Source organism: Falco naumanni, chromosome 4, assembly GCF_017639655.2.
Source record: "Falco naumanni isolate bFalNau1 chromosome 4, bFalNau1.pat, whole genome shotgun sequence".
In the NCBI taxonomy this organism is placed as follows: domain Eukaryota; kingdom Metazoa; phylum Chordata; class Aves; order Falconiformes; family Falconidae; genus Falco; species Falco naumanni.
The window spans coordinates 29,715,791-29,728,219 of record NC_054057.1 but is presented as its reverse complement, the minus strand read 5'-3'; the positions used below and the strand labels follow the sequence as shown (position 1 = coordinate 29,728,219).

At 39.0% G+C, this 12,429-nt stretch overlaps 1 protein-coding gene across 3 annotated transcripts in view; it reads left to right on the top strand.

Annotated features, from left to right (window-relative positions):
* HDAC9 (histone deacetylase 9) overlaps window positions 1-12,429 on the top strand; it is a 278,058-nt gene that overhangs the window by 42,804 nt on the left and 222,825 nt on the right. Inside the window, exons 2-4 of one of the 3 annotated variants that reach the window (XM_040591758.1) lie at window positions 8,714-8,955; window positions 9,897-10,047; window positions 12,233-12,359. In XM_040591758.1, the coding sequence (XP_040447692.1) occupies window positions 8,714-8,955; window positions 9,897-10,047; window positions 12,233-12,359 (520 nt within the window). The remainder of the gene's footprint in view (window positions 1-8,713; window positions 8,956-9,896; window positions 10,048-12,232; window positions 12,360-12,429) is intronic. The other 2 variants (XM_040591757.1, XM_040591756.1) reach the window with 2 other exon arrangements.

Genomic DNA, 12,429 nt, shown 5'->3' with positions numbered 1-12,429 from the left:
GGCATCTCATTTACTCTCGTTAGAAAGATTCTTCAGAAGGTATGACCCTTCTGTTGGATTTTTCACCTCCTCTGTGGGAGATTTCAGTTCAGTTCTCCCTTTTTCTGTGCTTCAAAAATGGGATCAAAACTGTTTCTAGCCCCATGCTTATCAAAGATCAGGGCATTCCATAAATATTTATTAAAAAACATTGGAATAATAGAAGGTCTTTTGTGTATAGTATAGTAGAAAGGTTGTGAGCTCAGTAAGTTACGTGTGCACGCTAGTTCTTGCTATGCAGTAAAAAAAGAAGAAAAAAGAGAACCCTAAGTATTGTAGCATCTTGGGGAACACATACAGCTACAAAAATAAAAAGCCTAGGAACTGGAAAATATTTTCAATGCATTTTTGGGGTCAGCCATCTTTTTCTCTAAAATATCAAGTTGCCAACAGTTCTTTGAAAGATTTGCACTGTATCTTGCCTTCCAAGGCTTTGCTTCATTTGGAGCTAACACTGTCACCCCCCTGAAATAGCAAAGCTATTTGGGGATACTTGTTCAGCAAATATTCACCCAATGTCTAATTTGCCTAGAGCATGCTGCCCTATGATACTACCCACTGACATGCCCAAATGCTAGCTGTTTATCTTTGATATCCTCACTTGGAGGAAGAGCTTTTTTCCCCTCTCCTCTTTTTCTGTCATCCACTTGGGATTAGAATAGTGGTATCCCCACTGTTGGGAATTATTCATTAGGTGTAAACTTGACATTGTCATCAACATGCCCACAGCATCCACAGGTGGAGAAGAGATGAAAGAAAAGTAAGTGAAAATCATATGTTCTGGATGTATTTGGTAGCACTTGCAGCAGCCTCATATTGTCTCTGGATGGGGAATGAGGCAAAGGCTATAGTAGGTCTCTAGCTCCTTCAGTCATTCTTAGCAAGCTGGGGGACTTTGTACTCTGTCTTAATGTATAATAATTAAAAGCATATTTCTTTTCTCATGTGTATATAGTATCTTCCATAATACCTGTTTTAAAAAGGGAGGTGAGAGGAATCTTGTATCATGCCTGCTCTTTGATTTTTCTTAGCATTTCAGGATATATTGCAAGAGTTATGTATGTATGCAAGTGCATGGACACAGATTTATATCACACATGCTTTCATTTTAATTAATTAATTTTAAGGCTTTAATGAAGTAACCAGCAGATAGTGATAAGCTGGCACTTGCTTATTTGGAGGCATGGTACCTACTTATTTCTGCAACTGCTAAGCGGTGCTGCCACCAAATAAAACCGTACGTGGCATCTTCAGTATGATCTCTCTGACAGTGGTACTGATCCATGCACAGAAGATACACAGCCAAAAGAATGTTGTTTTGCATTCTTCCCTGTCATTTCTTGTGTATGCCTGACATGGGCTGGGCACTTTATGGTCAAATTGGCTTAACTTGATACCATGTGTTAAAAGCATTATTAACACTGATATATTGCCATTATTTAATAACATTGCTGGTACGTCATGGACTTTGGAACTGAGAAGAAAGTTACATAGAAATTCTACATTTTTAACTATATGTGCATTTAACTTTGTCCTGGTTTTTATCTTGCCTGCAACAGTAGTATCTAAAATTTAGGATATTTGGATTCCCTATATCAAAAGGATTTTTCTAGAAAGTGAAAATATGCCCGTGTGCCGATGAGCATAGAGAATGTGTATGCAAGTGTTCTCCTAGCTGAAATATAAATAAAGTAACTCAGAAACCCAAATATAGCTCAGCTTGGATTTCTTGATAACAGATCATCCCTGGTTTGAGTTTAAAAGTGTTTCACATTCTGATGTGATTTACTGGGTACATTTGCCTTTATTCCTGTGACAGAAGTGGTTGGCCTGATATTTGCATGAACTCCGGCAGGCTCATAAGTGGAACTTTTGCTCATGTGTTCAGTAGAGAAGAAACAGTAAACACTGTAACGTTTAAAAACTTCTTGGCTATAACAAATTAGATGGCATTTATGTTTGTGTTTGTTATGACTGACTCAAAAGCCTATTTGCAGCAAAGGAATCTGATTTTAGTAAATCAATATATAAAGCCTTTGATATTTTAAAAAACCCAGCTAGCTGTAACTTCAATGTTGGTATTTCAAGGCCTCTCACTGATATTTTAGAAGTTTGTGGTTGTTTGAGCTTCCTTTCCAGGCCCTGGGGAAATAAGAAAATGGTAAATCAAAGCCCGGATCACTGTTTGCATTTATTTTACTTCTCATTATGACATGTATGCAAACATTTAAAAGAAATAAGGAAAAGGTATAATCATGATAAAATCCCTTTTATAGAACAAAGGGGAATACATTTCTAGTCTAATTTATTACACTTCTCCTTAATACTATAAACTCAATTGAGTGCCTCATTAGGTTTGACAGTTCACTTATACTTCTAATTCAGTGATAGTACTGCTTAAAATAATTACTGGCTCTTGAAGGATAATCCAAGAAAATAAATGGAAAGTATTTTTTCTGATCTGAAATGTGTCTTAATTTCTTGTGCTTTTCCTTTCCAAAGGAGGAAATTTTAAAAGTACAAATTGCAGTCGAGTACTTAACTGCCATAAAAAGTCATCGTGTTGCCTTTGGAAAGAATCTTCCATTTGCAGTTTCTGTCTTCTTTCTGCTTTACTTGCCTGTGACAACCAAAATCCAGAGTATGATTGAGGATATACAATTAAACAAAACTATTTAATAACATTCAGTGAAATCTAAGTGACGCTTTTTTCAGCTTGGATGCATCCTTTGGCGTAATTGTGAGAGCGAGAAAAAATTTGCTTATTTTAGATATTGGAAAAAAGTTTTATAACTGTCACCCTAAATCTGGATGCTTTTGTCCCCATATTAAAATGAGATGCTCTCAAGGCTATCTTTTTTCACTGCTGTACTCATGAGAGAGATTCTTCATCAAGCTTCTCAGCTGGCATGAAGAAGCTTTGCCTATTATATTGAAGTTAACAGAGGAATGACATTATGCCAGTTGAGGACTGAGGTACAAGACTTTAGCCACCAGAGCTGGGATGATAAAAGCATCCCACAGAAGGTAACCTAAACTTTCACAGTCTGTTGATCATCTGACTTGTACTTCTGATGTTACTAGTTATTCTTAAAATTTCCTCTCACTCCTGCAGTCTGCTGTGCAGGTCTTGCCAGAAAGCGGCAAGATGCCTCTCCTCTGGGGATCGGACTCCAGATTAGGCCATTTTTCTGCAAGTTTGAACATTGAACAATTGCTGTAGTAGTTTTCATGCCACACTCCATCCTCTTTAGTCATGGTTATTCAAAACCACATTGCTCGCTTAATTTCCCAGCTTCCTCACAACAGACACGTTGCTTCTCTATTAGCTCCTTATTTACACTGTGGCCTCACTGCTGCCATATCAGTATGCCAGGGCTGCTCTTAGATTACAGAGTGAGCAACACTTCTGTAATGCTGCTTCTCAGCGTGGAAAGCTCGGAATTTTTAATTCCTTTTTCTGTGCTCCATCTCTGGTCAGCCATTCATGTCTTATTGCCTGACCAGTCCTTTTCTTCTCCATCTCCTGCCAGTTACTTTGTGTCTCACCTGCCTACCAAAGTTTCACTCCTGCCCTCTGTTCCTTATTCCTGCAACTTTCAGCCTCCTACAGTATTTATTTTTTTCAGTTTTTTCCAAAATCTTTTCCATCTGTGTTCAAAGGCACTGCTAGGGCTTTTCAGGTATTGATGCTTTTCAAGTCCTGAATGAGATGGCACATAAATCTGGAGAATTCTTTAATTCCAGGTTTAAACGGAGAGTAAATTTAAAGTATTATCTTTATTGGGGTGGGAGAGTATTTTCCACTCTTTCAACCATTTAGAGTTCTTTTCTGTAAATTCCTTAGTGTTCTGATTATATCATGATTGACTGATGGCTAATCATGCGAAAAGGAAGGTTTTGAAGAGGCCAAATGGAGACAGGTTTTTTTTACAGTAAAATGTGCAGAACTGTTCTGGTTTGTTTTCATTTTATGAAAAGCATATGAAAACTATGAAAAGTACTGTACCAGTTGAGAATAACTTTAGGTGGGCTCTGTCTTGCAGAAAAGAGTTCAAAAGTGTACCACTAGTATAAACAGTTCTCCCATTCTGTATTTTCTTTCACTTTCAGCTCTTCACTGAGTTGATGTCTGGGGTAAGGTGTGGCCATTTCTTGGCAGAATTATTCTTCTAGATTTTACTTTGTTTGGTGTGTTTTCAGGAATATGCATTTATTGCCAATTACTGAAATTGCCGGTTGAAGGAGCTTGTCATCTGTCTCTTGTCACATGTTATTTCAATTTAGCATTTCAACTTTTGTAGTCCTCCTTGCTCACTTTGTAAACCTGAATTGCTTCTCCAGTAAAATGCTGCCTTGGATGACCAAGGCAGGAGGAAGAGCCTCACCTCACCGGCTTCATGCCTTGTTCCTGTCTCCAGCCTTCCTTACTATCCCAGCCCAACAGTGTAACCGAGAAATTCCTTTGGGAAAAGGTTAGCTTGAATCCCTGCAGCCACAGCAAATTCAGACAGTTCCTCTAATGTAAGAACCACATATGTACTGGAAGAGATGTTCTGGTAAGTGGGTTTACTATAATTCTTCTTCACTGCTTCTCAGTAAAGAATGGCAACTGTTCCGCTGAGGGGAGTGTACCTTGTTTAAGTTCCTGTTTTTAAAGATGGCATAAATGTCTGCCAAGAAGGGTAACTGCCAACAGAAAAGAAGATTACCCATCTTGAGACATGATGGCAAGAAAGTGGGCTGGTTTATCTTCTGATATTTTCCTTTAGTACTCGTGAGTTGGAAAATTTGTGTGTTCTAATATACTGGAAATGAAAACTAGTCACAAGAAACAAAGCTTGAAATGCCATCTCTTAGTGGAAGACTCAGTTTTTCAGTGATTCCCATTTTAAGGAATGGTTTCAAAAAGTGAAGCCTCAGGATTAAAACAAGCTCTTTTACCTCTTTTTTATATGTGCTCCAGGCATCTAAATCTACTTAGCAAGCATGCCATTTTGCAAGTATCTTATTTTCTCTCCACAGAATGTCAGAAGCACTGCAGAAAGTGCCATCTATGGAATATAATTGATATGGACGCCCTTCTGACAACTATTGTTGTTGTTATGTTTCAAGATAAAAGCAATTGAGTATTTATAGGAAAAGTAAATGTATATGCCATTTGCAGTGTGTTGTAGCTGATAATTAAATATTTTTCTACTCAAGTTTTGGCATGCTTCCTGGAATCACCAAGCTTTCAGTAACGTTTTTAGTTAGTATTCTGCAGCCTACTGTTCTATTCACCACAGCTGACATGAGCTCAGAGAGTTTGTCTTTATTTAACCTTAGAGAAAAATCCCAGGCTTGCTCTGTAGTCGGCAGAGCTGTTGGGAAGGATCTGCTCCAGACCGCAGTGGGGAGAGGGTGGGCAGGGTCCCGCTCTGAATCGTGCCTGCTAGCGCCTCACTCCATTGGTGATACTGGAAATCCTGCAAAACAAGGCTCCTTAAAGTGAAGTTACCCTTTTTCAAGCTCTGATTAATGTTTTCTTTCATGCTTCATCCTTTTCCTTCTTTGGCTAACATCTTGATGATGACTACTGTTGTTGAAGTCCTATATCCCACTGCTTCTTGTCATATTTGGAAGTCGGGGGCACTGATTAGACTTAGAAAAGTTCCTTTTCTACCTGAAAAATACATATATCTGTGTAGAGGGGGTGAAAAAACATACAAAGCCCTGATGAGAATAAACATTCTGGATTGCCTTTGCTCTTTTGAGACTGAAAATTGTGTTGGGGTGGCAGGGGTTGGGGAAGATGCTCCAGCTAAAAGTCAAAGCTTTTAAAGACACTGATTCTGATTCTCTGCTCCATTACACACTTTTCACACTGATGTAGCCCCACAGGGCTGCTTTGTCTCTTTCTTGTCAGCTGGTAACAAGTAAGGAGAATGTAAATGGCCTGTGGCATTAGTACTGCCTAACAGACAGTACCAAGCCCTTCAGTTTGGTGATTTTATAGTTACTTGTTTAGAATAATTTTGTTGATGAGGTTGACTATTATCCAGCTAACATTCAGCTGTTACAGTTTTAAGACAATAATTACCCCCAAAATTTAGTATAACTATGTCAGCAGTTATTAGTAGTATTGGCAGTAACCTCAATGTTAGTAATATCTATTCCAGGAAATACATGCTTGTCTTTATTTGTCAGTAAACATTGGCATTTAAGTGACATGAAAGATTATGTATTGATTTCTATGGATTCAGCTATCTAGAACTACCCTAATGTTTATTTTCCCCCACATTAAGGAATGAGGTAAAGTTGAGCTTGATGGAGTAGATATTCCAGCGCTAGATATATTGTTTGAATGTGTGAAAATCCTTGAAAATGTGTATCTTATCAAATTGAGCCTGATTTCAGTTGTACATTGTCACACTAATTACTGTACAACTAAACAGCTGTATAGTTGTACTAATAGTGGAAGAAAATTTCCATTGCTAGAAAAATATGAAGGCCTCCTTTCTCACAAAAGTGCTCTGAAAATGAAGAAGTGGGATGCTCGTCAGAGCTAGGATGTATAATCAGACTGAATCACCCTGCAGACCTGTGGGGGTTGATTGGCAGCCAGTATCTGCAAAATAAACTGCAGGGTTCAGTTTGCAACTACTATTGTGAACCAAACCCTGCAGGGTTCAGTTTGCAAACACTATTGCGAACCAGACCCTGCAGGGTTTGCCGAGCTCCGGTTACTATTATTGCTCCTAGTAAGGCTTATTATCCTGTCACAGAAGATGTAAGAAAATCCATCTCTCCACTTCAAACATGATAAGCCTTTGTCACCTACAATGCAATTAATGTTAAAAATAGAAAAGCACTGATGATAAGATTGTGACTTGCAGGGAATGAGCCATTGTCCAAGTACCAGAGACTTATCTGGAGGGCCAGTCAGCCTACACGGTTTGCTGTCAGTTTGCTGATTGCCATTTCTGTCTGAGTTTGATGAAATATTCATGTCTTTGCTCTGCTCTCTGCAAGAACTATTGATTTCTTGTATAAACGTGGCTATATTTAGTCTAGACAAATGGAATGTGGATTGCTGCTGAATAAATGGGATGAAAGGCTGGGGGTTTGCCTGTCCGTTTGTCTTGGTCTGTGGCAATTATTTATAATCAAGAGTAGTTTTTGTAAGTTGAAGGTGATTTTTTATAATTTAGTGATTAGTCTCAGAACAAAAATAAGCACTTAGACACAATTTTTCTGTTGGGATAGCAGGTTAAGAAGGCAAATTATGGTCTGAGGTTTACAATCACAGTTGCTAGGATTTTTTTTTAAAAAAAAAAGACTCAGAAAATTGTATGTTTCCAGAATTTTGAGAAGAAAAGAGTTTGATCAGTGGAATAGATTTAGTGCCTCATCTCTCCTTTTTAGAAAACATATTACTAGTAGATTTGATTCTATGGTTAGAATTCAGTTCTCTCCATTTGCTGCAGTTTCAACTTTTGCTGCTTCAATTTTACTGTTCCTGCTTGCTACAATATTTCTGTTTCATTTTGGTTTTCTCCATGAAAACAAATAGAGCTGTAGCAAAGCAAAAGGAGAAAATATGCTTAAAGTCTTGTTCCTTGGTAATTTCTGACAGCATGTTTGTTTTCAGTTAATAATCTTATTTTCCAATGAAGATAGTGGAGCACTAGGAACAGGAGTGCATGTGTTTGTGTTCCACTGTCCTCTCGTGGATGGAATCAGAACTGCTGAGCCCAAGCAGAGACCCTCAGCTGCTGTTTGTTTTCCTTTTCTAGAGATGCTACTTCCTAGGGTTTTGTTCTTTTGAAATAGATAAAGGTACACTATGTCTCCACTTAATGTGAAAATCTGAGCTTTACAAGTACTGTAGTGAAAAGCATCAAATCTCTCTCTTCTGCTTCTTTCTAGTCCTTTCAATTTAAATAAGGAGATAGAAAACCTCAGGATTCTTCAATAAATACTTTAAGGTTGGATTAACAACATAAACCATTGCTGCAACAAAGTAGAACATATCAAGATTTTAATTTTTTTGTGAGCCATATATAGTGTATTATGTATAATCCAGTTAAAGCATGGCGGTCACTTTTGGAAAAGCTGTACTAAAACTTTTCGGTTTGTGTGTCAAATAATTTCCCTGTAATTTTGTATACGTTATTCCTATGTGTTTGCCAGGTACGCTTACATGCAGTAGCTAAGTAGCATTGCATAGCTGTTCATGTGTAACACCATCCTCAGAAAATTTACACGCTAGCTTTGGAAAATCGCTTGCAGTGCAGTGGGAACTGGAAGTCCATCTTACACTGAAGAAGTGCCCAGAGTGTTTATTGTGGAGCATTAATAGTGCCTAGGATATTGTCACTAAATATTGCTCCAGTAGGCTGTGACATGGTTTTAGAACTGGGTTGCTTGTTAGTCTATTTAGCAGAATGTTAATCTGGGAGTATTTTTGCAGAGAATGGAAAGAAAGTGATAAAATAATCTGTAAAATCTCCAGTTGCTAGTAGGAATGTCTGAAGTCTGCATACAGCATAGACTGCATTAGTGTTTGGTTAGGTCTGCACGTTGAAGCAGTCCTTGAGTGAAATTGGTCTTTTTCCCAGCAGAAATGGTCTCTGTTCTCCTTCTCCAGTTATATTTTATATATATACATTTTGTTGTTTTCTTCCCACAGTGGATGTAAAGTCAGAGGTTCCCGTGGGACTAGAGCCTATCTCACCATTAGACTTGCGAACTGATCTCAGGATGATGGTTCCCATGGTGGACCCAATTATGCGTGAAAAGCAGCTACAGCAGGAACTACTTCTGATCCAGCAGCAGCAGCAAATTCAGAAACAACTGCTGATTGCAGAGTTTCAGAAGCAGCATGAAAACCTGACCCGCCAGCATCAGGCCCAGCTCCAGGAACACATAAAGGTAGCAACATTTTTCATTTATTCCTCATTTTATCTGCAAACTCAATGTGCTTAGGTAGACATGAAAAGGGAGCGTGCCTGAACAGTTTGCTGTGACTGAAAGGTGGTGTCTGAGTGCTTATTTCTCTGTATCTGGGTGATACAAGCCTTTTTAAGCAAAACTGCTAGCACCTACCAGCAAGTTGCTCACAGCAAACCAAGGCAGTACTATGAGAATCCTCAAGCTGCTGAAGCCACCACATCCACAGAAAATCAAACTGCCTATTTTAAAATGATGGATTTTCAGCCAGACTTCAATATGGCTGTCTGTTCTGTATGTGCAGTTTTGAGTATATTAGAAGACTTCTTTTTCGGGCTGCTGTTTGAGTTTGTGCCCACAAATCAAATTGATAGGCAAGTGCATAATATTTGCATTTGTAAAATGGAGGCGGGCCCTGAAAGTGTGATGTTTTCACTCCTCTCTAAGCTGCCTCATCTAATGTAAAAATAAAATGATTTATCGGATTACATGCACTACAGTAGGATTGCTATAATGGATTTTGACTGGAAATTTATGATCTTGCCTTTCTTTTCATTTTTTCCTTCTGATCTACTTGCCATTATGCTACTGTGCTAAGCTTCCACTTGATGGAGCTGACAAATGCAGTGGAGCACGGTAGCCAGAGTTGGTGATGCGCTGGCAAAGAACCCTGTGCAATTTCCAGGCATTTTTGCCAAAAGAGAAGGAAGTGAAACCAGAGCAGCGAGCTGCTACCTGACATTAGAGTTCATTTTAGTGACAGCCAGTAACAACTTATCCCCCTTAAAAGGCTGGGGAGAGGTGCATAAGAGATGAAAAGTATACGCACAAAAGCAAGCACTGATAGTTATTCAAGGGGGTTGTTTTAGCCAGGACTGACCTGTGCAAGCTGCACTTTCTCATGTCTTTTTGTTCTGTGCAAGTTACAACAGGAACTCCTAGCCATTAAACAACAGCAAGAACTCCTTGAAAAAGAGCAGAAACTGGAGCAGCAGAGACAAGAGCAGGAACTGGAGAGGCATCGCAGGGAACAGCAGCTTCCTCCCCTCCGAGGCAAAGAAAGAGGCCGAGAAAGTAAGAGCCAATGTACCATGAATCCTAATAAGAAATTAATCTATTCCCCTTTGCCTTCTCCCAGCCAAAATGCACAATGAACAGGAACCTGAAACAAGCCTATTACTGTATGAAATACTCAATTAGAGACGTCAGGGCTGTGCCTGCAGAAAAGCAGGGCCACCTGATGCACCCACAGAAACATATTGCTGATTTGTGTGCAGACTTGGAGGACTGTAGGAAAGCACATTCTGACAGACTTGTGTATACATCTCTCAAGAATCTAGACCTTTTTATAAAAGAGGAGGGAAATCGAAGGCCTAAAGCTTCACATGAGAAATTCTTTCTGAAGAGCTTATTTCCCAATACAGAAAGCACTATAAAACAAGAAAAAAATCAAATTACTTGCTGATTGTAACAACTATGTTCAATGTTGTTTAAGACTGAAAAGATAAAAAAATATTTAATACCTTTGTCTGAGACTTCTGATTAATTTTGCTAGTACTTTTTCAAACCGCCTCATGTTCGTTCTTGATGCCATTTCATGAGACCCAACCATGAGTTACTTCTAGCTCATATACAGCTCTAAGGCAAATGACAGATACAAAGGATGCTGTTGGGATTTAGTGCTCACTAGAGGGAGACAGATACAAATAATTCTCCTTAGTGAGGTTAGTTTACAAATCAGGTTAAAGTACATTGTGAAGGTGTTCAAAATGAAGCTGCCACGAGCAGACGTTGTTACTTGCTCTGCTAGATGACCACAAGAACTAACTGACAAAGACTGAAGCAGAAAGAGCTGTACATTATGCACCTGCCTTATTTTTCCACCCAAGAAAAATGTATCAGTTCAACAGTTCTAGATGTACCATATTGTAGGCTTTAGAAATTAACATGTCCATGGTGCTTCCAGTATTTTGGTGAACAATGAGCCCATGAAAGCATCACCAGCCTGTTGAATTAGCACTGGGAGAAGGGCAGAAACTGCAGGAACAAAAGGTACTTGTAAGTGATATGAAAAAACAGCTCCATATAAACAGTTGGGCTTTATTAGCCCTCGCACCAGAGGAAAAGCAGCGATATGAACTCTATGGTTCCCTTCTCAGTTTGGCTTGCTGAGTGCCTGTTCAGTGTGTAGCAGCCAGCTAAGGAGCAGTATTAACCCCTCAGACCCAGCCCCAGCGTTTGCTGCTGCTGACCTACTTATTGAGTAGAGGAGGGAAGGAAGGTGCAGAGAGGGGAGTTAGTGTCTGAAGCTGAGGGGCAGCAGAGGTATTTTATGGGAACCAGGTCACAGGGGGACATGCTCACCAGCTAGCTGTGCTGTGTCAGGGTTGGGTAACCAAATACGTAGAGTATCAGTATGCCTTAGTGCTGCTACTTTCAAATAAATGTGGGTTTTTTCCCCTTTTTTGTCACTTTTGATGGAAAACTGAAGGAAGGTTTTTCCTTTTCATGCTTTTTTTTATTAAGAGTATTATGGCTGTGAGTAAAGAATCATGTCCCATGCTGCAAATGGTAATTTGCAGTTTAACCTGACACTGACACGCCTTACTTGTATTGAGCTAGCCACCAAGAGAGGTCAAAATGCACTGTGTCTTCCTGGCATTTTGGTCTTTCTGTTGTTTTTCTGTCATAAGAGTAGAGTTCTCAACTAAGACTCGTGTTTCAGACTGTGGTCTGTCTTCCAGACATCACAGGTACAAGGTCTTAAGAGGCTGAACAAAAAGGCTCACTGCTAGCTCTTTCTGTGGCACTCTGCTCGTAACCAAGACAGCGTTCAGAGGGCTGGTTTGCTGTGCTATTGCTCTTATTTTACTAAATGAAAAAACATTCTTTACTGCAAACTCAAAGTGACCTTTTGTCACTATCTTTATAGTTCTTTCCTTGGTTTTGTATTTAGGAATTATTAGGAAATAATTTAAATTCTTTAGATACATCTGGCCCTGGATAAATGGCCTCATCTACTGTTGAAATATTCCGTATGACTTCACTGGATTTCTGGGTTATGGCCAACTTCAGTCTTCTACAGACAAACATTTAATCTGAATGTTATCTCATTTTGACTGATTTCCACCAGTATTTTTTATAGTTTACAAAACTTCCAGCAGCAAGACACAGGCTCTTTTTTTGCATTTTGGTTTTTATTTCCTTTCAAAATGAATTTTAAGTAAAGATAAGATATGTTTAATTCTTTGTGTCTTAGGAGCAGTGGCCAGTACAGAAGTGAAGCAGAAACTTCAAGAGTTCCTGTTGAGTAAATCAGCAACAAAAGACTCTCCAGCAAATGGGAAGAATCATTCCATGAGCCGTCACCCCAAGCTCTGGTACACGTATGTTCAATATTAAGCTGTTTCCTTGCCTCATTGAGGTATCTGTTAAAACTTGCCAGAATGCTTCTCC